Raw genomic sequence first — 25,938 nt, 5'->3', positions numbered from 1 at the left:
CAATTACAATGAATTATAATTTAATCATTAATATACAAAAAGGTCCCGCTTTCAGATCAATTAATCAGAATAATTTTTAAGGGAAATTAATGTATTAATTAAACAGTTGTTTGTCCCGCAAACTGGTCGTGAAATTAATTCCATCAACTTCTCAACAAAATTATCTCTTTCTTATAATTCAAAGAAAGCTATTTTCTGGCCATGAAAACAACTCTCCTGTTCTTATAAAATTAGGTTACTTAAAAGTAACAAATCAGCTCTGTAGCTTAAGATCAACAAATCATTGACTCCGTAAATGAGCATTGAGACAATCAGGAATATATGGAATTTAATAATTGAACTAATGAATACATAACTACGATTCACACAGAGTAAATAGGTATGTATATACAGAACACGTAAACAAATACAAGACTAAACGCATAACGAAAATGAGAGAGAGAGAGAGAGAGATTGGACAATAAGAGAGATGAGAGAAAGTGAAACTAACATGGGCGATCAAAGATCGATCACAGTTAGGCAAAGTCACAGGCAGGGTAACCTTGAGAGACAACAAGGAATCAAATCACATTAAAAGTTCAATAAACTTATCTTGCAAAATGGTTCTCTTTGTTGAAGAACGCCGAGTTCGTGCGTGTGTCCTAATGAGCAGCGTGCGTGTGTTTCTTTAAGGAAGCAGGGCTTGCTTTGGTTGAGCGCGGCCGCGGGATTTTCAAAAGAGTCTTTTTCTTTGAGTTGAAGTTGTTTGCTGCGTTTGCTTCGCTGAGTCCGAATACGAAAATAAAGAAAAGACTTAAAGAAAATAAAAGAACGGAGAATGCTCCCTTAGGGAGCCATTTGGATCTTCTCGCTGGCGAAGAGGGTTCGTAAAAGTGCTCCTTGAAGATTTCTGAGTCGGTCTTTTATGGAAAATATGGGTTGACGCCTCGGTTCGCGCGAACAACCAATGAACGTCCAGAGATCTGAAGCGGGAAAGTTCCTTTGTCTCTGGGGGAAACACCCACTCGAGGGAGTTATGGTGTTGTCAGAATTTGAGCCTTTATACTCTAGTAAGACGATTCATATAGTAATAATCATATCATTGCAATCTATTATCGAGATTCAACTCCGTTAAGTATCAAGATTTAAAATGATATAAAACATGTCATATGAAAGATTATAGGAATACACAAAGTTACATAAGATACGCATAATTACACACATTTAAGCTTTGTTCATTCAAATAAACGTCATAAACGAAGTGAATATAACCTAGGAAACACTCAGGAGTATATGAAAAATTACATGCTTATATTCTAAGTTTAATGTCCAAAGTTAGTGTATGTGTGTGCGTTAATGTGCGTGTTGGAATGTCTGTCACGTTGCGCTTCCCGTTATCTCTTGCAGAGAAGCTTTGGCTGCAGCTTCGTGCAGGGTCGTAAAGTGTTAACCCTTTAGAAAGAGGAGTCGGGTTACGGAATGCGATTCCACTGGAAAGACATTCTTCAACAATACATTTCAGAGCTAGACAATAGAAAATCATATTATATGATCAAACAAACTAATAAAATATGCATAATGTACTTGTACTTATATTAAAGGATATTCTATCCTAATTCTAAATACAAAGGGATGTTTGTGTGTGTGTGGGGGTGTGATGTTACGTAGCAGGAGGAAGTTTCGTTATCTTCTTGGTACAGAGAGGAATGTTAGTTTCAGGTTCTGGAGTGTCTCTGAGGTGCAATTTAGTGTCGTAAAAGTCCGACTAGCTGGAGCCGACGTATGATATACATTTGGGAGTCAGGAGGTTACAAGCTTTAGTAAGCTTAGCAAAGAACGTTTTGGGAAGGAATGTGCTTAGAAAACAAAGAGAGTCTGAATTTGTTAATTCAGGACAAACGACGAATGATTCGATAGCCAATGTTGTTACATATTCCCCCTTTTCGTCTGATGAAGTCCCTGCGTGGACATCATCGGACGACAATTATCACAATGGTCACATGGTAGGTGAATCATGACAGTCGTGTAGCAGGTGGATCATGACGGTAGGAAGGCAGGTGGTTCTTGGAGCTGAGGATTCAGCTCGATGAGGTTCGGCGTGGTCTCTGATTTGGCACCCCCTTTCCGGGGATTCCGTCTGAAACCTTCGGACACAGCTTTCGTGAGCTTGGCTGTATCGCATCTTGTTGAGTCTTCTGTACAGGATGGAGGCCAACCTAGTGTTAGGGTGTGGCTGATTAACTGCAGAGGTGCACAGCCCAATGTAGGCGGCGGTCCCGGCTTGGACCGCAGATGAAGTGTTCAGAACAGGTCGTCGAGACGGTGCTCGGAGGGCTGTGTTGACAGGAGCAGGGTCAGTGAGTTGGGACCCCCTTTTCTCAATCCAGAGTTCCAGTCCTGGATTTAAGGTGAAGTTGAAGTTCTTGGAGGATGGGAGTTTCATTGCTGTCTGGTACTCTTTGCTCGGAAGCTGGTACCATGTCAGGCCATCAAGGTGTAGGATGACACCTTTCGGTACTTGAAGTCCCATTTTCTGGTTGAGCATGTTGACACGGCTGGTTGTGTCATGCTGGTCGTGAGTGACAGTGGCGGTGTGCACAGGTGTGTTAGCACGCCACCTTTCACCTGCAATCTCCGCTTGTGTGTTGGTGACTTTGCTGACCAGGGGGTGCAACCCGTAGATTTCTTCAGCGTTGTCTCTGAGCAAGGGTTTGCTAAGGCAGAGATAATGAATGTCTTTGGTCATAGTACACAGGTGCAGGTTTGGAGCTGAGTACCGTTGTGTGTCGCTGTCGTGGTGGGCCACCACGTCTGGAGGGCTTATCCTGATGTGGGTGTTGTTTTTCCAAAACCTGACCTTGACAATGTCTGTAAGTCTGTAGACTTGGCTTGACTCGATGATAGGCAGATTTAGGAGAAAACCCACTTCTCTCTGCTCGGGATCGACGCAGAGTGAGATGGCGCTACCCAGAGAGTAGGCCAGGTGTATTTGTAGGAGGTCAGCTGGCGTGTTGATGGCGGAAGCCAGCACAGTTAGCATCAGGCTTAGTATCAGGTACGGTGGGATTACACCTGTGGCTAGGCTGTCATTGGAGGAGTTAACCTCCCACAGCATGTCTGTCGTTAGCGCTGTAACCAGCTGAGTCTGGACAAAGTCACTCTGTAAGACAGTAAACAGCGGCTTCATGGAGTTTGCGCTCTGGTTTGCTGCATTTACACTGGAAGTACCAATGTTAAACAGAGTTCTGGTGGCAGCTACGACTCGGAGCAAAACTCCCAGGAGCCGTCTGGAGTGGTGGTTGGTGCTTAGGAGTCCCGATTGTGTGACAGTCACTTTCTCAAGTTGGTTGAACATGTGTTCGACCTTGGCCTCGGCATGAGAGAGGGAGTCCTCTGTCCGTCGGGCACTTGCCCCGATGTATTGGGCTACGGAGCTGGGGTAGTGTGCTCTGTAGACCGGGCAGGCCTGGATGAGTCGAACATGCACTTGCTGGGGGTAGGTCTTGCGGTCGGTGATCTGGAGTCTCAGTTGTTCTCTCGGTGGCAGCTGTCCTGTGGTTGGCTGACAGTACAGCATGGCGAACCACAGCAGCAACCTGGTACAGACAACAGGGAGAGAGAGAGAGAAAGGGGAGGAAGAAGCCAGCAAGGGTTGTCTTTGATTGGACAGGGCAGTCTTTTTACTTCGTGGGCGGCGACTGGGTTTAGTTCGCCTTGGCCCATGTTTTGCCACATCTTGCTGTCGGCTTGTCGCTTGCTTCAGTGTCTCGTCAGTGTCTCTGGTGCTGCAGTGTGCAGCGCATGATGCGTCGTGGGCATATATTACCCCCCCTTTGCTCCGTTGCCTCACAAGCTTTGGCGCTGTGATGTCAGACGGTGCACAACCCAGAATTGTTTTCCGCGCTCGCAGCATGTGCTTGGTGTCATGCAGTGTTCTGAGGCATTGGTTGTCAGTGAGGTCAGACGGCGTGTGAGGGTGGATAAGCAAAGTCTTTATGTAGATGTCAGAAGCCCGCATGTCCATTATGTTTTTCTTTGTAAACAGCGGAGCCAGCGTAAGCGTAAACAGCGTAATGGTTCAAAACGATCTAGAAGGTCTCTGCCGATGAGGAACGGAAAAGTGTCCATTTTGAGATGAACACTGGATGGAGTAGACTCAGAGGACCGTATTATACGCTCTGAGGTAGGCAGTGTAGCTTGTAAAGTTCTTATGCTGTGTGTAATCACTTCACCCAGGGTGGGTGGGTGGGTTTGAAGTGACCACAGCTTGTTGTTTAGTGCGCCAGGTTTGGCGATGGCATGAGTGAGGTCATGTCGCTGCAGGTCAGTCATGACCTTGAGGCAGCAGGTGTCAAAGTCTTTGGTGGGCTGTAAGGTGCAGGGTAGCGGATTCGAACCTTCAGTTGGTGCTGAGTCTGTGTCTTCATGGCAGGCTGTGGGAGTTCCCATGAACTCTGTGGCCTGAAAGTCTGGCTCTGCGGAAGTTCTCGTGACCTCTGTGACCTGACCGTCTGGTTCAGATGACCTGTGTGGCTGAAGAGGAAGAGGTTCTCGCACTTGAGCCCAGACTTTGAGCTGTTTCAAGTCCAGTAATGGTTCAAAACGATCTAGAAGGTCTCTGCCGATGAGGAACGGAAAAGTGTCCATTTTGAGATGAACACTGGATGGAGTAGACTCAGAGGACCAATTGTCAGGTGAATGTGAGCTACCTGTTCGAGCCGGATGTCATGTTGACTGTATGACTGTACGTTCAGTTCACAAGTTTGAGGTGTAAGAGTTTGATCTTGTCTTTTAGCTTCACATTGGAGTCTTTTGAAAAGTTGATTTGAGATCACCGTAATGTCTGATCCTGTGTCTATCAGGGCTTCCATGCTCACTGCCTTTTCCAACGTGATGTACAGGTAGAGTTTTTGGGCCACCCCCTTTTTGATCAGGTTGCCCAAAAACATTGGCATCGGGACAGGTGTAACGGTCGTTGGGTGGTTAGGACCGGTCTCGTGTAGCTTGCTGTGGAGGCAGTTAGACAGAACAGCGTTTCCTGGTACCTTGGTATTTTGGTACCTGGTGTGAGGAAGTGTGCCGTCTCGTTCAGGGTGTGCAGCTGTCAGCTGTGGAGCTTTGGTGATGCTGTCACCTTGTGATGTGACAGTTAGCTCTGTGGTCTGTGGATGATGAGCAGTGTTCGAGGTGCTTGGCTCAGTCAAATGGCGGTCAGACGGTTTGGTTTCAGTTCTTATGCTTAGGCATAAGATGTCTGGCTCGTCCTTCTTGTCTTTCTTGCGACGTTCCTGGTGAAGAAGCTCTTTCAGCACCCTTAGGATCTCTGCTGTTTCAGACGTGGCTGCACTGTGGTTATCTGATGTGAGCTCAGGCTTGAGCTTACCAGTGTCGTGTCGAGAGTGGTTCCACTCTCTGTCGGGGCTTGTTGTCCTGGACGGTGGAGATCGGCTCTTCTTGGGTCGCCGGCCGGCTTCCCAGAATCTTTCAGAGCGCTCGCTCTGGTGCTTTGGACGAGCACCACCGCGATTGTGTTGCCCTCTGCTGGTTTGGAACGGTCGTGACTCTCTGTAAAAATGTCTGTGACTGTGGTGTTGTGGGGCACCCTCTAAAGTCAGTTCTGAACAGTGCTCAGAGACAGAATAGATTGTGGGGTTTTTCACAGTCTTTTCAGAAATAGTCTTTTGCTTGGTGTAAGCTTTATGGGCTAAGTCACGCAGCTGTTGGGTAGACATGGTCCGTGCATTGGCCAAAACCCCAATATGATGGGATAAGGTTGGATGGAGATTCCGCAGGAAAAGAGTTTTAAAGGTAACATCCTGTTCCATCCCGGGCTCATTCCGTGCTCCGAAGAAGGCTTGTCGGAGTCGGTTGTAGTAGATCTGGGGGTGTTCACGCCGACCTTGCTTGAGGTCTACAGCAACGATGAAACCTTGATCGGAGTCTGGATCAGAGAATTCACGGATCAAAGCTTGCCGTAATCGTTGGGAGTCCGTTTTGACAGCCTCAGTTTGACGGTCTAGGAAGCTACGAACATCACTGCTAGCCGTTATTCTTAACAGATACAAATTGTCCCAAGCTGTCACGTTGGCGACAGTTTGCAAGTAAAAGTCAATGTCTTTTAAATAAGCATGAATGTCACAACCTTCTGCAGAATCTGGATCGAACATAGGAATGTTTCGAGCTAGTTTGTCAAGTTCTCAGGGGGTCGTGCCGTGGTTAGTGGCATGGGTTGTCTGAAGGGGTCCTCCCCCTTTTGCTGCTGACAGGTGTTCTTGAAAGCTGGCTGGTGATGTCTTGAGCGGTGGGCTTACATCTCCCTTTTCAGCTCTGGGTTCTTGGCTGAAAGGGTTGGGGTGGCTGGCCGGGAGAAACTCTGTGATGTGTGTTTCTCCGTTCCAGCCACTCTGCAGTCTGTCAGAATGTCTCAGTTCTGCATGAACAGTGTCAAGTTCATCTTGGAGCTCGTCTTTCTGCAGAGTACGCTCGCCGATTTTAGCTCGGGCCTTTTGCAAATGTTTTTCGCAGGCCCTGGCTTTTGCGTCTGTTTCTTTTAGTTCAGTCTCGGCTCTCTGTAGGAGAGCGTCACTTTGTTGGAGTTTTTCGTTGAGTTCTTTTCTGGTTTCCCTCTCCAACTGTTCTCTTTGGTCTGTGTCAAAGCGCAGATCTTGCAGGGCATTTCGAAGTCTTTCTACTTCTTTCTGTAGCTCTGGATCTGTGGCGTCCTCTTTCTCGCGCCGGTACTGGGTCTTGAGGAGGAGCTGATCTAGACGACTCTGGGTTTGGGCCTGGTCCCTCCGGGCCTCCTCCGCTTGAAGCTTAAGCGTTGCGGCTTGCTGCTCCAGGTCGATGTTGCTTCGTTCGCTGAGCCTCGCCTGGGCGACGACATTGTGGGCGACGCTGCTGACGATCCTGGCCCCGTCTTTGTAGTTGTAGCTTTGGGTAGGATCGTGTGTTATCAGTTCGTTTAACTCGGTGTCCAGTTGCGTTTGGCTCAGATGCTGCAGGTCACTGGCGTCCTTGGCTAAGTGCTCCCGACGGACCGCGGGAGTGGATGCACGGGACATATTGGCTTCACTGTAGGCGAGAGAAGCACAGCACACACACAAAGAGACCAATGCAAGTTCGTTCTAAGGTTGATGAGCTATACTCATACGGGCTATGCCGTTTATGAGAATTTTGGGCTAACTGATGCAGACAGTTAGACAGTTAGCAGAGCCAATTGACTTGGGTCAACGAAGGACCCGAACTAGAGATTTGTTTGACAGGCAGTAGCCTAGCGGGTCACGTGATGACACCGGCTGCTTGGTTGTCACTCTACTATTTAGCTTCCTTGGTGGCTCTCACAGGACACCGTCTCTAGGTGAAATGAAAGAAACAAATCACAACAGAACAAGGGATAGAAAAGATCAAAGTGAAACAAAACACTTGAAATGAGATAAAACAATAATAACACGGTATGTGTTAGGGAGAATGAGGAGGCTTAAGCCTACTACTAGGGTTTAAGCTAGGGCCTACAGGTGAGTGGGGGCTATCGGGGTAGAAAGCCTAGGAAGATGGTATGGCTTAGAGAAGAGATAAAGGTGGGCCATACATCTAGAATGTACCCGGGGGAATATCTAATATTCTGTGGCTTAGACAGGAAATGGGTTTTACTAAATTTAGTTTACCTGTGGTGAATTGAGGTCCCTCTGGTGGGAACCCGTGGCTCAGTCAACCCCTCCGACGGTTCCCAACACTTGACCGCAGTGTTCTCGGGCAACTTCGTTTTCTCCCTGTACCTCGCTGCGCCCTCTCAGACAACTTGCGACTTTAAAACACAACCTGGCAACACCAAGGTGTCCCCGGCCAGACAACACGGCAAAAGTGGGTTTTCGCCCGGAACTCTCCGAAGAGTGGCCCACTTTTAGGCCTCAGTTCGGGTTTATTGTCCCAAAATTGCTTTGTGTGTGTCGGCTGGCGCGGTTGACCTTTGGAGTGCCAAATTGCTAATGTCGCAGTTGCGTGCCGCAACGATGGTACGGGATTTGGAAGTGTCCGAAACTCACGTACGGCCAGCGTCAGTAACGCCGGTCAGGCAACCTTGCTCGCGGAAACCAACCCGAGATGACTGCAACTCACCCCTGTGCTCTAGTGAATGCCACCTATAAATACACAAAGGATAAACAAGTGAAACTTAAAGTGAATTAAGGCTAGTTTGTTTAAACCAAATGGATTAATTATTTGCGTAGCAATCAGAGTCAAAGGGTTTACTAAATAAAATGAAAAGGAAATTATGATAATGATGGTAATTATCGAAATAACCTAACCCAAAAGAAATAAAATAATAGAATAAAAATAGAAATTGCAAATCAAAATCAAAATGAACTGACAGGATGAACCCAGGAGAAGAGGCAGGCCGCAGTAGTGTGTTTTCACCACAAGGGGGCGTGCTCCCTCTCTGTGCTTAACCTGGCAAACCGAAAACTTAATTCAAATTAAAAATTCAAAACTTGTTTAAATTAAAATTGGAAATAAGCATGCAAGGACATGTAAAAATCGGAATGATATCCTATAATAATCCAGATACACTAAAGTATCAGTCCTATTTATAAAAATAATCAGGAGAGAAAGACGATATGAAAGAGTGAAAGGAGGAAAATAGTGATGCCGACTTAGTATCCACAAGGCCACACGATGGTGCTGTTTCCTCCAAGTGGATATCAGGGGCTGAATAGGCAACTCAATTTAAATTTAAAATTCAAACTAGTTTAAATCAAATTAAAATGAGCATGTAAAGAAAACGTAAAAGGAGAACTCAGAATAATATCCCATAATAATTAATGGTAACAGTGACCTCTCATCCATAATTATAAAGATAATCAAAAGAGAAAAGTGGAAATAAACAATTCCCGACAGGATTTGAAGAGAGAGAAAAGAGAGCTGAGTGAACCGACCTAGCGGGAGGCGGCCACTAGGTGCCGTTGTTTCCTCTACGTGAATGGCTGGGATTTAATCTAAGTTTTAATTCAAATCTTGTTTGAACCAAACTCAGAGTAAATGTATCAGTCAAAAGCAGGAAAATTGTCTAACACAAAATAATATTCGCACGAGCAAAGCTGTAATTGCAAATAGTTATTGAGAAGTTAGAGGGCTAATTCAATAATAACAGGGAAATAAGAGAGCATTATCTGGAACGGCCACTAGGTGGTGGACTTCTAAGTGGCTCTCTATGGCTGAGCTGGGATTTAATTCAAGTTTTAATTCAAATCTCGTTTTGAATCAAACTCAAAGTAAATATACCAGTCAAAAGCAGAAAAATTTGTCAAACATGAAATAATATTTGCACAAGCCAAGCTGTAAATGCAGGCTGAAATCAGAAGGCGGGGCTTAATTGGAGATTGCAAAACTTAAAGGACGCCCTCTGGTGTTTGGTCAGCGGAATTACAACCCATTACAATGTGATTTCAAAAGCTAAGAGCTTTCAGCTCGCGTCGCGCGCTGATTTTCTACAACCAAATCACAAATAGACAAACAGCAGGCAAAGGTTTCTAGGACCTTTGGGTGCTATATTGTACAAGAGAGTATGGCGGGGTTTCTTCGCCGCAAATACTCAAATGTGGACAACAGGAATTTTCCGTCTGTTGCTAGACTCCCGTACACACTTATCACAATAGCACTTATGATTTTAAATGTATTAGGTTTTCGATTGATTAGCTAGGTCAATGTTAACCAGGAGTTTTATCGTTTTTGAATATCACTGTGGTTCACCACAAATTCAATAACGATATTTGCATGCAAGGCCTATGTTTAAAAGGAATCTCTCTTAAAAACATATTTATTAATACCGGTACTACGCATGTGAGAATTCTTCATTCACAGCGATTTAAAACAAATATTAGAAATGTATCACCTGCAGAGAGATTCTTTCGTCTCTAACAGGACATCTGTAATATTAATACTGCAGTGTATAGCATTTAACAGTGCTAAAATTGTCTAGGCATATTTTAGCAACTTGTTAAAATGTAGGCTAACGTTACTGACTTCGGCTTTTTGCCTTGGTCAGTTAGGAGTGAGTTCGCGTTTGCGACTTATCTCACGATTTCATAATTTCATAGCGCACAAAACATTATTAATATTCATATAAACAGATTGAAACTGAATTGCTCATAAACGAAGTTTGATATGCGTCGCATTTTTCTCCACCAAACTGTAAGGAATATGACTTAGCTCAAATGATTATAGGGAATCAAAATTATGAATCGGGTTGATTCATCTATATTCTTACAATATTAATAAATTATTGAAGCTGAAATTTAGACCCATTCGTATACATCAATATTCAATTACAATGAATTATAATTTAATCATTAATATACAAAAAGGTCCCGCTTTCAGATCAATTAATCAGAATAATTTTTAAGGGAAATTAATGTATTAATTAAACAGTTGTTTGTCCCGCAAACTGGTCGTGAAATTAATTCCATCAACTTCTCAACAAAATTATCTCTTTCTTATAATTCAAAGAAAGCTATTTTCTGGCCATGAAAACAACTCTCCTGTTCTTATAAAATTAGGTTACTTAAAAGTAACAAATCAGCTCTGTAGCTTAAGATCAACAAATCATTGACTCCGTAAATGAGCATTGAGACAATCAGGAATATATGGAATTTAATAATTGAACTAATGAATACATAACTACGATTCACACAGAGTAAATAGGTATGTATATACAGAACACGTAAACAAATACAAGACTAAACGCATAACGAAAATGAGAGAGAGAGAGATTGGACAATAAGAGAGATGAGAGAAAGTGAAACTAACATGGGCGATCAAAGATCGATCACAGTTAGGCAAAGTCACAGGCAGGGTAACCTTGAGAGACAACAAGGAATCAAATCACATTAAAAGTTCAATAAACTTATCTTGCAAAATGGTTCTCTTTGTTGAAGAACGCCGAGTTCGTGCGTGTGTCCTAATGAGCAGCGTGCGTGTGTTTCTTTAAGGAAGCAGGGCTTGCTTTGGTTGAGCGCGGCCGCGGGATTTTCAAAAGAGTCTTTTTCTTTGAGTTGAAGTTGTTTGCTGCGTTTGCTTCGCTGAGTCCGAATACGAAAATAAAGAAAAGACTTAAAGAAAATAAAAGAACGGAGAATGCTCCCTTAGGGAGCCATTTGGATCTTCTCGCTGGCGAAGAGGGTTCGTAAAAGTGCTCCTTTAAGATTTCCTGAGTCGGTCTTTTATGGAAAATATGGGTTGACGCCTCGGTTCGCGCGAACAACCAATGAACGTCCAGAGATCTGAAGCGGGAAAGTTCCTTTCGAGGGAGTTATGGTGTTGTCAGAATTTGAGCCTTTATACTCTAGTAAGACGATTCATATAGTAATAATCATATCATTGCAATCTATTATCGAGATTCAACTCCGTTAAGTATCAAGATTTAAAATGATATAAAACATGTCATATGAAAGATTATAGGAATACACAAAGTTACATAAGATACGCATAATTACACACATTTAAGCTTTGTTCATTCAAATAAACGTCATAAACGAAGTGAATATAACCTAGGAAACACTCAGGAGTATATGAAAAATTACATGCTTATATTCTAAGTTTAATGTCCAAAGTTAGTGTATGTGTGTGCGTTAATGTGCGTGTTGAAATGTCTGTCACGTTGCGCTTCCCGTTATCTCTTGCAGAGAAGCTTTGGCTGCAGCTTCGTGCAGGGTCGTAAAGTGTTAACCCTTTAGAAAGAGGAGTCGGGTTACGGAATGCGATTCCACTGGAAAGACATTCTTCAACAATACATTTCAGAGCTAGACAATAGAAAATCATATTATATGATCAAACAAACTAATAAAATATGCATAATGTACTTGTACTTATATTAAAGGATATTCTATCCTAATTCTAAATACAAAGGGATGTTTGTGTGTGTGTGGGGGTGTGATGTTACGTAGCAGGAGGAAGTTTCGTTATCTTCTTGGTACAGAGAGGAATGTTAGTTTCAGGTTCTGGAGTGTCTCTGAGGTGCAATTTAGTGTCGTAAAAGTCCGACTAGCTGGAGCCGACGTATGATATACATTTGGGAGTCAGGAGGTTACAAGCTTTAGTAAGCTTAGCAAAGAACGTTTTGGGAAGGAATGTGCTTAGAAAACAAAGAGAGTCTGAATTTGTTAATTCAGAACAAACGACGAATGATTCGATAGCCAATGTTGTTACATTTACATTCATTAGTACTTCAAATCTGTTCTCAAGATGTATAGGCGGTGGTAGCAGACCAGTGTTTGCAATCCTTGTCAGAGCTGTATCTGGGGTAGAGGATGCTACTGCGGCAATATGTGATGCTCGTGACAATCTGATGTCTCGAGTGCCTTTGGGTCTCGCTCCCTGTTTGTGCCATCGATTAGTAAGTCGATCGGCTTGTTTCTCAACCTGTCGAGGAGCACTAGTTTCATGGGACTCACCGGTATGCTGAGGGTGTCCATGACGAAGCTCTGTTATGTGCTCCGTCTGGTTTGGTGGTCCCGTAAGTAACTTTGTTTCAAGAACTGCAATCCTTTGTAACAGTCTGTGGCAGTTAGTGCAGCAAGTAGATTCTTGAACCAGAAGAGGCATTTTCTCTCTTATCCTTGTAGGCAGTTGTGTTTTCCTTTCCCGGAATGTAAGCTGGTCGGGTAAAAGAATTCTGCGTTTTTGTGGTATTCCAAACTTTGTCGTATGAGCACTGTGCTGATTTGCTGAAGTTAAAATTAGGTGATAAAAGGAAATAAAATATAAAAATATAGGAGATAAAATGTAAAAGCGATAGAGATAAGCGCGGAGTAGTAAGCCAGAGCGTCCGAACAGTAGCTGAGCAGGAAGTGATCACCACATTGCCTGAGTCCACTGGCCTAGAAATATATGTATAGCATTATAAAAATAAAAATATGTATAAAAAAAGAGGAACTGATACAATTAAACAGTTGTAAAATCACCCCCATTCCCCCATATGTTGCCTTAAATTCAAAATAAAAACATTATATATATATATATTTTTTTTTTTTTAAAGGCGCATCTCACTGCAAAAATCGCATTCTGTGTGAGCGGGTTCTTAAAGGGATAGTTCACCCAAAAATTTAAATTAGCCCAATATTTACTCACTCTCAAGTCATCCTAGGTGTATATGACATTCTTCTTTCAGACGAATACAATCAGAGTTATATTAAAAAATGCACTTTTATGATGGATAGATGCACTTTTATGATGGATAGATTCACTTTTTATAATTGATAAGTTAACTTTTATGATGGATAGATGCACTTTTATCATGGATAGATTTACTTTTTATGATGGATAGATGCACTTTTATGATGGATAGATTTACTTTTTATGATGGATAGATGCACTTTTATGATGGATAGATTCCCTTTTATGATGGATAGATTCACTTTTTATAATTGATAGATGCACTTTTATCATGGATAGATGCACTGCACTTTTATCATGGATAGATGCACTTTTATCATGGATAGATGCTGCACTGCACTTTTATCATGGATAGATGCACATCATGGATAGATGCACTTTTTTTATCAAGTCAAGTCATCTTCATTTATATAGCGCTTTTAACAATGTAGATTGTTTCAAAGCAGCTTTACAGAGATAAATGTATAATTTAAGGTAAGGCTTTATAGCGGTTTTTTGATAAAGTTATTTTCCAGCTAAAGTTAGTTTTGATTGATTCGCTTCCATTGCAACGATCATTTGTTATTAAATTAGGGGCCGCTAAGACGACACCATTCTCTCTACACAGGCTTTAAACGCGAACCTGTGATAAACGCTGATGGCGTTCAGATGCGCATTAAGAATTGGTTCTATAGTTATGTGCATTTGAATATATTTGCGCAGGTTTGTAATTCCCTACAAACCACGCCTAAACAAAGTACTAGTGTTTCCTTATAGTTTTGATACAGAATTTTATTTTATTTTATTAAGTCGGGGTAGATACGCAAATTGAGTTTTCCCGACGACGCTTTATCTGTAGGGTGGTAAAGGGATCCTCCATAGGGAGAGACTAGTTGGCACTTCAGCACTGCATTGTCATCGGGTCCAGGCGAAGGTCCTTCGTCAGATCTGGATACGGCCTGGATCCGGCAGGCTGCGGGAAAACCTCGGGATAAAAAAAGACACTAAAATTAGCGTAGATGCCATTTTTCTCATGATGTAACGAGTACATCAGGATTTATGGGAAGTGTTCCCGGTTCCAGCTAACCTAATCTATGCAGCCTAACATTAAATTATAGAAGTCTATAATGTATTATGTGAATGCTAGGTCAAAGAAATGTGTCTTTAATCTAGCTTTGAACTGACAGAGTGTGTCTGCTTTCTGGACAATGGTAGGAAGATTGTTCCAAAGTTTTGGTGCTAAATAGGAAAAGGATCTACCGCCAGCAGTCGATTTTGATATTCTAGGTATTATCAACTGGCCGGAATTTTGAGATTGCAATAGACGTGAAGGACTATAATGCGTTAAGAGCTCACTCAAGTACTGCGGAGCTAAACCATTTAGTGCTTTGTAAGTAATCAGCAATATTTTTAAATTGATGCGATGTTTAATAGGGAGCCAATGCAGTTTTGACAGAACTGGGCTAATATGGTCATACTTTCTGGTTCTGGTAAGAACTCGAGCTTCTGCATTTTGAACTAGCTGTAGTTTGTTTATTAAGCGTGCAGGGCAACCACCCAGTAGAGCATTACAATAATCTAGCTTTGAGGTCATGAACGCATGAACTAACTGTTCCGCATTTGTCAATGAGAGCATGTGACGTAATGATGGACAGATGCACTTTTATGATGGATATATGCACTTTTATGATGGACAGATGCACTTTTATCATGATAGATGCACTTTTATCATGGATAGATGCACTTTTATGATGGACAGATGCACTTTTATCATGATAGATGCACTTTTATCACGGATAGATGCACTTTTATGATGGATAGATGCACTTTTATGATGGACAGATGCACTTTTATCATGATAGATGCACTTTTATCATGGATATGCACTTTTATGATGGATAGATGCACTTTTATGATGGATAGATGCACTTTTATCATGGATAGATACACTTATATGGCGGATAATTGCACTTTTATGATGTATATGTCATGATTCTGCCTTTGTGTACCAGATCTTCTCTTGTCTTGAGGCGGGATCATGGCAGACTCATGTTTTATGTGTAAGCACATGGCCATTTGTTTGGGCTGTGTGCTTGCGTTGTCTTGTCACCTTACCCCGCCCCCTTGTTATCTCATCTTGTAATTATTTTATCATCACCTTCACCTGTGTTCCTGATTAGTTTGCTCCCTATTTAATCCCCTCACGTTTTCTGTCCGGTGTCGGTACATTGTCAAACATTGCGTGTATAACTCTGTGACTGTCCTGTGAGTACTTCGTCTGAATCCTGTTTTATGAGAATTGAGAGATTGTATTGCTGTTTTGTTTCCTGTCAAGTCAGAGTCCAGTCTTTGTTTATTATCTAGTCTTAGTCTAGGTGAATTCCCCTCCAGTCCTGTTTTGCCCCCTTGTGGGTTTTGTTTTCTGTTTTGTGTCATAATAAACCTTGAGTGTCTGCATATCGTCTGCATTTGGGTTCTCTCCTTCAACCACATGACAGTATAGATAAACTTGTATGATGAACAGATGCACTTTTATGATAGACAGATGCACTTTTATCATGGATAGATGTACTTTAATGATAGATGCATTTTTATGACGGACAGATGCACTTTTATCATGGACAGATGCACTTTTATGAGGGATAGATGCACTTTTATGATGGACAGATGCACTTATGAGGGATAGATGCATAGATGCACTTTTATGATGGACAGATGCACTTATGATGGATAGATGCACTTTTATCATGGATATGCACTTTTATCATGGATAAATGCACTTTTATGATGGATAGATGCACTTTTATGATGGACAAATGCACTTTTGTCATGGATAGATCCACTTTTATGATGGATAGATGCATTTGCATCATGGATATGCACTTTTATGATGGATCGATGCACTTTTATCATGGATAGATGCACTTTTACCTTTGATAGATGCACTTTTACCATTGATAGATGCACTTTTATCATGGATAGATGCACTTTATCATATTCACCTAGGATGACTTGAGGGAGAGTAAATCATAGGCTAATTTTCATTTTAAAGTGAACTATCCCTTTAATCTTCCATGAAGAGAATATATATTTGTACAGTATAACAACCGTTACATCTATGATTGATTGTGTCACTGTGTGTGTTTTCTAGTGTGGCTCATGGAGGAGAGATCAGGATTACAGCAGGAGTACGGAAATGTATGTCTACATACAAACACTCATAAACAAGTGCACAGTCACACATGCACACACACTTGCTCACTCACAAAGACACACTAACATACACACTCACACGAACAAACTCACACATGCACACTTGCATACACACACTCGCATAGACACACACTCGCATGCACACACTCGCATGGACACACACTCTTACACACTCACACACACAAACTCACACATGCACACGTACACTTGCATACACACACGCATGCACAGACACACTCGCATACACACACACACTCGCATGCACACACTCTCTTACACACTCACACATACGTGCACAAGCACACACACGTGCACAGTCACACACACACTCGCACACACACTCTCTTACACTCACACATGTACACATGCAGTCACACACACACTCGCGGGCAGACTCACACATGCACCAATGCACACTCACACACACACTCGCAGGCACACTCACACATGCACACATGCACAGTCGCACCCATACACAGTCACACACACACTCGCGGGCACACACACACACAGACACTCGTACACACTCTCTCTCAAACTCACATGCACAGTCACACGTAAGGCTGTATCTCCGCAACGCTTTATCGGATTCAGACCAAACTTGGTACATGTCTTCACAAGCATGACCTGAGGCTACATGTTGCGTTACAGCGCAGCGCCACCTACTGGTCCGGAGATATGAAAATGGCATTTTTGCTTATATTTTATTATATATATGTATTATAATTTTGTGCTAAAATGCTGTATTTTAAGAACGCATGAACGGATTGTTACAAAACTTGGTATGGGTCATCAGCACGATGCCCTGAAGGAGCGTGAGAAGTTTCGAACCAGCGTCACCTAGTGGTGATTTTTTTTCCCAAATGCTTATAACTTTGGGTGTGGTCGACTTATTTTCACGAGACTAATCTGATTAGACTCCTGAATCCTTGCTGAGTCCAACTATACCAAACATGCTAGGTTTCGCCTTACGGTTTGTGTAGCATTGTGATTTAGCACTTAAAAAACATTTGGCGATATCTTCGAAACCACTAGTCCGATCGAGACGAAACCAACGTCAGAAGTTTGGAAACATAGGTCGATGGCTAAACATCAATGCCCAAATGCCAAAATATTGATAGTAAGGGATAGTAAAATCCAATCAAAGTCATGTGTCAGTCATTTTTTACGTGTTTTTTCATATAAATGTCTAGAACTCCGAAACGAATTGAGATATTTTCACCAAAATTGACACACAGATGTATGGGCTCACTCTGATGACACATAAAAAAAATTGTGGGACTGAGCCTCTTGGTGGCGCTATAATAGAATGAAACATGAAATTCCCATTGACTTCAATACAGTACTGTGACATAAAATGCTATACTTAATAAATGCATTGGTGTAATGTTACGAAACTCAGAGTGTGCCATCAGCACCATCCCCTGAAGGTACTCAAAATATTTTGAGACAGCACCACCTATTGGTCAAAAGTTATAACAATTTCCTAAAAGGCTAATAACTTTTGAATAAATCTGCCTTTTTTAATGCCACTGGTCTTAATAGATTCCCTGGGTCACGCCGAGAACATAGATACCAAAGTTTACTTTATTTGGCCGAATTTCCTGTCCGCCATCTTGATTTTCATTCAAAACCTACTTTTTCGAACTCCTCCTAGACCGTTTGTCCGATTTTCACCAAAATCGAATCGTATTATATCCAGACTGTGCCGACTTGAAGTTATAGATTTCGTGTCGATTGACGAAACCGTTTTCGTATAGCGCAGCAGCAAATTTGAGGCATGATGCAAATATGACTATTCAGGCTTTATCTCTGCAATGCCTTTACATATTGACACCAAACTTTGTATGTGTCAATGTCACTTCACTCTGACCACATCACATCAGTTTTGTAACTGCGCCACCTATTGGTTGAAAGTGATAATCCATTAAATCATATTTTAAGTTACTTTTTAAATGATTTTCAGCCATTTCACCTAAAATCCTCTTTAAATGTCTTTAATTGCTCATTGTTGCAGTTGGTCTGACACCGTGTTGGCATGTCTTGTCGTCTTATTCTGCTTATATCATCACAAGCATGACCTGAGGCTACATGCTGTGTTTCGGCGCAGCACCACCTACTGGTCCGGAGATATGAAAAATGGCTGTTTTTGCTTATAACTTCTGAACGGTTTGTCCAAAAATCATAAAAGTGGTCTCGTTAGATTCAGGGCGTCAGCACGGAGAGGAGAGCACAGCGCACACACACACAGCGGAACATGTTGCAAACACGGAGAGGAGATCACAGCGCACACACAGCGGATCACACTGAAAAGTTGTGCATCTTCGGAAGTGGAGCGGCTCGCAAAGTCACAAAACATGCTGAGCCGGAGTCAAACCTGATCGCTGAACGGGGCGGGGAGGGCAGGGCGGGGCAGGGGAGAGTTGCTGCTGCTTCAGGGCTTGGCCCCTGTATCGCTGCTTGCAGCTATATTTATTAGGGACCAAGCCCCGATGGGGATAGCCCCTATTGTATCCGTTAGTTTTATTATTATTAGGGGCCAAGCCCCGAAGGGGATAGCCCCTATTGTAATTGTTAGTTTTCTTATTATTATTATTAGGGGCCAAGCCCTGAAAGGGCATAGCCCCTATTGTATCTGTTAGTTTTCTTATTATTATTCTCCTCCTTCCCAAATGGGATTCAATGGCAGCCCTATGAACCGTAAGTAGGAAAATGATGAAATTTGGCACATTTGTAGTGATGGTAATGAATAGTAATTGGACCAATTTTTGAGACTCTAGGACCAACTCTATAGCGCCACCACCAGTTCAAAATTTCAAAATTGAAATGGTTATAACTTTTGAACCCTTTGATCTAGAAAAATTAAACTTTATACACCTGATTCCACTCATTATGGTGATCACAAACAATATCTTACATTAAGACTCCGCCAATTACAGTAGTGGCCATTTTGAAAAGTACAGTATGCAGTTTTTACGCTACTCCTCCTTCAAAATTTGTCCAATTTTATCCAGCATTTGCTCAAATGATCTTTGGACTGAGCTGCACAGAAATAACCGAACAGATTTTTTTTATTAATCTTTGTTCGAAAGTTATGATGTCGAAAAGTTAACCAGGTCGACCCAAAATTGGTTTTGAAGCAATAGCTCAGCCAAACTTTGATCAATCAAAACTAAAATTCATCAGAGCCATGACCTGAGGATCTATGCCAAAGTTGGGAACAGCGCCACCTACAGGTCATGAGATCTGGAAAATGGCTATTTTGGCCAATAACTTTTGAACAGTTTGTCAGAAAATCATAATATTGGTGTCTGTGGATTCCTTGTGTCATGCCGAATCCGTGGATACCAATTTTGCCAGGATGGGATGTACCATGTGTCTGCCATTTTTAATTTTGTCATAATTTGCAATTACTTTTAAACTATTCGACATATCTTCACAAAATTTAGTATGGATCATCGACACAATGTCCTGAAGGGACATGAGAAGTTTGAACAGAGCGCCACCTAGTGTTCTAGAGATATACTTTTTTTGCAAAAATGCTTATAACTTTTGAAAATATTGTTAAAATCTTGATTTATTTATGTCATTATGTTCCTTGGGTTATGCCAATTCAGACGATATCTCATTTTCCAACAATGTGACTATCCGTCATATTGAAGCAAATGGTAAACAGTTTTTTCGCTACTCCTCCTTCAAATCTTGCTCAATTTTGCCCAAAGTTTGCTCAGATGATCTTTGGACCAAGCCGCATAGAAATGACTGAGCAGATTTTTGATTTTCACTACTGTTCCCAAGATATTTGTCTGCAAAGTTGACCTAGCCTGTGTTTGTTGCTTATGCTAGTTAGCTTAGCATAATAATTGGTTAGCATGTTACAGTTTTTCTCAATCGATTTGGTACATTTCTCCAAACTCGGGTAACAGCTCTCAAAACATTTAACACAGCAAACTAAACACACTCTTACAGTGCTGGTCAGAATTATTTGCCCCCTTGGTAAATATGATCAAAGATGGCTGTAAAAAATAAATCTGCATTGTTAATCCTTTTGATATTTTATTAAAAAAGATTGCAAAAATCTAACCTTTCATCGACGTAAAAGAATTGAAAGTGTGGGGGGGGAAATCACATTATGAAATAAATGCTTTTCTCCAAAACATGTTGGGAACAATTATTTACCCCCCTTTTATTAAATACTTTTTGCAACCTCCTTTTTCCAAGATAACAGCTCTGAGTCTTCTCCTATAATGACTGATGAGTTTGGAGAACACCTGACAAGAGATCAGAGAGCATTCCTCCATACAGAATCTCTCCAGATCCTTCAGATTCCCAGATCCATGTTGGCGCTTCTTCTCTTCAGTTCAGCCCACTCATTTTCTATAGGGTTCAGGTATGAGGTTCAGGGACTGGGATGGTCAGCTCTTTTTTTTTGTTTCATCTGGCCATAGAACCTGTCCCGTTTGAAGTTCCAGTAGTGTCAGTTACTTTTCTAACGTTCTATGGCCAGATGAAACCAAAAAAAGAGCTTTTGGCAGCAAACACTTAACATGGGTTTGCTTCATACAGGGGGAAAAAAAGTAGCCCATGTGTAAAATGAAATACTCTGCTGTATCTTTAATGATGTGGGCCTAATTTTCTACCAGAGGTCCTGGACATCTTGTTCAGATACATGGCATCATGGATTTGATCAAATTCCAACAGATAAAAAATCAAAACCTGACAACCTCTGCTAGAAATCTAATAACGGGCCATGTTTGGATCTTCCAACAGAACAGTGATCCGAAAACAAACATCAAAATCAAAACTAAAATGTGTCACTGAGCACAAAACCAAGCATCTGTAATGGCCATCCCAGTCCCTGACCTGAACCCTATAGAAAATGAGTGGGCTGAACTGAAGAGAAGAAGCGCCAACATGGATCTGGTAATCTGAAGGATCTGGAGATATTATACGAGAATAGGAGAATTTATAGGAGAAGACTCAGAGCTATTATCTTGGAAAAAAGAGGTTGCAAAAAGTATTTAATAAAAGGGGGCAAATAATTGTTCCCAACGTGTTTTGGAGAAAAACATTTCTTTTTATAATGTGATTTTTCCCCCACTTTCAATTCTTTTACTTCAATGAAAGGTTAGACTTTTGCAATTTTTTTTTATAAAATATCAAAAGGATTAACAATGCAGATTTATTTTTTACAGCCATCTTTGATCATATTTACCAAGGGGGCAAATAATTCTGACCAGCACTGTATGTTGGCGAAACAGTTAAGTATTCCCTGCACAATGAAACACAGCATTTTATTCTAGTAAATGAAATTCAATATTAACATCAAAACTAAAAGTGTGTTCTCGGTTGATTTGATAACAAATTCAGCTGAAGATACACAAAGAAATAAATGAAAATACACGTTTTTCATTAAGTTCTTTACAGTCAATCAATTTGGTACATTTCTCCAAACTCAGGTAACTGCTCTCAAAACATTTAACACAGTGATCAGTACACTTTGTAATTGTCTTAAACAGATAGTAAATTTCCTTCATTTAATACAAATTACAAATCAAAAGCATCGTTTTCTCAAAACACTGTGCACAAAATTCCCTAATGTTATCAAAGCAGTTCATACAGCCAACTAAATCTTTAATATATCAGGAAAAAACATTTGCAGCTTTTTTATTGGTGATCACAAGTATTTTGTACCATTTTCAAAACACAGCAAACAAAACTCTGAATTGTAAAATAGTCAGTTGCACACCTTATGTCCTTAATTAACCCCAAATTGATATCTGACGAGTTAGTAATCCACTCAACACAGAAAAAGCCTATTTCCTAATTGTTCAAACAGTTGTCTTAATTACAACAACTACAAAAGGGGAAGAGAAAAACAACAAAGAAGACGAATGAGGAGAAAAGACAATAAAAAGAAGAAGAATGAGCAATGGAAAAGGAAGAGGTATAAGAGTGAGAGGTGGTGGACAGGGTAGAGGGGGAAGAAGAGGAGATGAGATGAGATGGAGCAAGAGCAAGAAGAGCTGAAGATGTAGGGGAAGGAGCAAGAAGAGCTGAGGGTCAAGCAGCAAGAGAAAGAAGAGCGGAGGATGTAGGAGAAAGAGAAAGAAGAGCTGAGGATGTAGGAGAAAGAGAAAGAAGAGCTGAGGATGTAGGAAGAGGAGAATATAGAGGAGTAGAGGAAGAAGAGATGGATAGATTGGAGGGCAATGGTATAGTGGAAAGAGAAAGAGTAGAAACTATAAGAAGAGATGGACAGAGAGGAAGAGGAGCGCAAGGTGTAAGAGGAGCGAGGAGAGGTAGAAGGATAGGGTACACACGTGTTTCAAATGAAATCAGAGCCACACTTATTGACAATGTCATAAATCATGGTCTCTCACTGAGAGAAACTGGGCAGAGAGTTCAGTCCAATATAAACAGATCCACAGCGGCTTCAATTATCCGCACATTTCAAAGGGAAAACCGGTAACTATATCATTCTACTTCTACAATGAGAGTCCATGTAGTCTTGTTTGACACAGGTCTAGATTTCTACAGTAAATGTTCCTGCTTGTCCAAACATTTTCAGAATTGAAGTTAGAGAATGATTGGAGCATGCCATTGTTGACATGGTGGTCCAGAACAACACCCTCCGTCTCAAAGAAATTCAGCAAAGAATAACACAGGACAATCAACTGTTCCACAATATCCACCAATGCAGTCTCTCCACAATTGATCGTGTTCTAAGGAGAAATGCAAACCGAATGAAACAAGTATACACAGTGCCCTTTGAGAGGAACTCCGTTAGAGTGAAGGAGTTGCGATTCCAGTTTGTTGAAGTATGTGCAACCCGATTACTGCACTTTTACAGTCAACACAAAGATATATATTTCCTGAATTTTAAGTATGTGTCAATAAACTATTCCATGCTACTGTAAGGTGTATAACAATGAGTTGTCACCCCACAAAAAAAAAAAAAAAAAAAGCAAATAAGTACATATGTAAATAAAATGTACTACATTCGTCGTCTTTGTTGTTTTTCTCTTCCCCTTTTGTAGTTGTTGTAATTAAGACAGCTGTTTGAACAATTAGGAAATAGGCTTTTTCTTTATTGAGTGGATTACTAACTCGTCAGATATCAATTTGGGGTTAATTGAGGACATAAGGTGTGCAACTGACTATTTTACAATTCACAGAGTTTTGTTTGTTGTGTTTTGAAAATGGTACAAAATGCTTGTGATCTTTGTGAAGACCAATAAAAAAGCTGCAAATGTTTTTCGTGATATATTAAAGATTTGGTTGGCTGTATGAACTGCTGTGATAACATTAGGGAATTTTGTGCACAGTGTTTTGAGAAAACGATGCTTTTGATTTGTAATTTGTATGAAATGAAGGAAATTTACTATCTGTTTAGGACAGTTACAAAGTGTACAGATCACTGTGTTAAATGTTTTAAGAGCAGTTACCTGAGTTTGGAGAAATGTACCAAATCGATTGAGAAAAACTGTAACCAGATGCCATTCTTTCTAACGTGGCTCTTCAGCTATCAGGATAACCATAAGCTACATTAGCATTAAGCTAGCTTAGCATGCTAATCTCGTTAACATGATTTTGTGTGCTTATTCTTACATTGAAGCCTCTCTGCAGATTTGTAATTCACGTCCTCTGAGTGGCGCAAGTTGCTAAACCAAGTGTCAAGAATCCTGAACCATTCCGGTCATGGGTTTGAATCCTGTGTGGCATATGCCCAGACCACTAGAGATACAGTGGCAAGAAAAGATGCTTCAGTTGATTCTATTTTTGTTCTACATGTACGTTTATGAGTGACTTAGTTTAAATGGGGTAAAAAATGTACTGCATTCATACACAAGTATTTTAATTATTTTGAGTTGATTTTCACTTGAACTACAGAGATTGGCACGTGTGTCTCTTCTCAGTGGCACAATGGGATGAGTGACAAGCACCTGACCCATATATTGTGGGTTTAATTCTCATGTTATACAACTTCAGATGATTGTGTAATGTTATGTAATTTGGAGCCAGTTGATGCAGTTCTACCTTCAACAACTTGAGTCTCTGTAAAATTAAGCAAACCACAGTGTATGAGTATAACATTGGCAACAGACCTGAGAGTCGAGCACCAAACTCAAGTTCTCTTACGAGAGTACTCTTGTGTTGCGTAAGTTTAGCTTACACTACGGGAAAACTCCTTTTCTCGAGAATACTGAAGCAAAAAATGATCCTTAATTTTTAGAATGTAAAACGCATTTGCTGCAGCAGGCAGAACTAGGCAAGACAGCTTGCGTGCCTATTGGCTGCTCTGCGGCAACTGCTGCAACCTATCAGTGCGTCAGACATGACGTCAGCGCCAATGAGAGGCTCGCCTCTCGTGGACCCCGCTTCCGCCTCTCTCGTTCGGGTCGCGACGAAAAGCGACGCCCGCAGAGAACACCAGAATGCGATCCTGTTCGTGAATGCACGCCGGTGGATCCCCACGTGCATCGTGAGCTCAGAAAGCGAACCCGCCCCTCGCGCCCTCCCGTTCAAATGGTGGGGCTCGAGTATTTTGAGCGTTTTAAACATATGAGCCCACGCCGGTGCCCCGCGTGACTCACATGACGCTCTCTTATCTGCTCACGCTATGAAAGCTTATGTCATTTCTCGCTGTGGCGAAATCTAAGCTTTTGCGCCAGAGACCCGTGTTCGAATCCCGGCTCTGGTGGCAGATATAAATTGTACTGCACTCTCCTCTGAGCTCGCTGTACTCTTCCCAACGCTTTGGTCGCACAGTTCCCACAGCAGATGTGACTGGAGGAGTGTATTTTGCAGCCAACGAGCCCGTTATACAACCCGCTCGCCTGTACCCAAACGCCGTTTTCACGGCAACCCAGGTAAATCTCATTATGTCTGTTGGTCCGGCTCATGCCGAAGGTGTTTTGAATGTAGGAAAGGTGCCCACTGCCCAGTGCCCACCCCTGCACACAAACACTACTCTCTCTGTGTGTCACACTCATCCAGGGTCGAAAACAATAAAGCTGGCTCAGGCCGCTCGACCGCTAAGTGTAGGAAAAGTGCCCGCTACCCAGTGTTCACCCCTACACACAAGCACTACCCACACAGTGTCTCACACCACCACAGGGTCCATATCAGTCAAATCGGCTCATGTCATTTATGTTTTAAGTGTTGGAAATGTGCCCGCTGTACAGCGCTCACACCTGCCAATGAAAACAACTGTATCTGCGCTGCGCTCGAGCTAGCAGTGTTTCAAGTGCAGATCACGTGTCTGCCTCTCAGCGCACACACTTTGTGAAAAGCACTCTGTGCCTTGCACCACAAGCCCACACAGCTGTGTCTGTAATACAACATCTCCCTGTTTCTACGGCCGGGGTGCCAGTCACAGAGCCACCGCACGAAGTGCTGTCTGCCCCATTCGAAATGAGCATGGTGAACGAAGTACGTCATCATGGCTGGGTTGCCGGGTCCCCGAATCCGAGCGACCGGAGCCCAGATTTCATTCTACCCCTGGCCATTCACGCGAAAGCATGGGAATTGATCCCAGGGGTCTCAAAATGGGTGCTAAAGACAGTAAAACAGGGCTACTCGCTACAATTCGCTCGC

The 25,938-nt window shown here is 41.9% G+C and overlaps 1 protein-coding gene across 1 annotated transcript in view; it reads left to right on the top strand.

Moving 5' to 3' along the window:
• The window catches only part of LOC308689341 (NACHT, LRR and PYD domains-containing protein 3-like), a gene marked incomplete at both ends in the record, with an annotated part of 130,213 nt that overhangs the window by 90,745 nt on the left and 13,530 nt on the right, over nt 1-25,938 (top strand). Inside the window, one exon of the mRNA XM_081362991.1 lies at nt 16,277-16,323. Coding sequence (XP_081219117.1) covers nt 16,277-16,323 — 47 coding nt within the window. The remainder of the gene's footprint in view (nt 1-16,276; nt 16,324-25,938) is intronic.

Source organism: Scardinius erythrophthalmus, assembly GCF_964197995.2.
Source record: "Scardinius erythrophthalmus genome assembly, chromosome: 4".
Taxonomy (NCBI): domain Eukaryota; kingdom Metazoa; phylum Chordata; class Actinopteri; order Cypriniformes; family Leuciscidae; genus Scardinius; species Scardinius erythrophthalmus.
The sequence above is the reverse complement of the archived record's forward strand: the minus strand, read 5'-3'. Positions and strand labels throughout refer to the sequence as shown.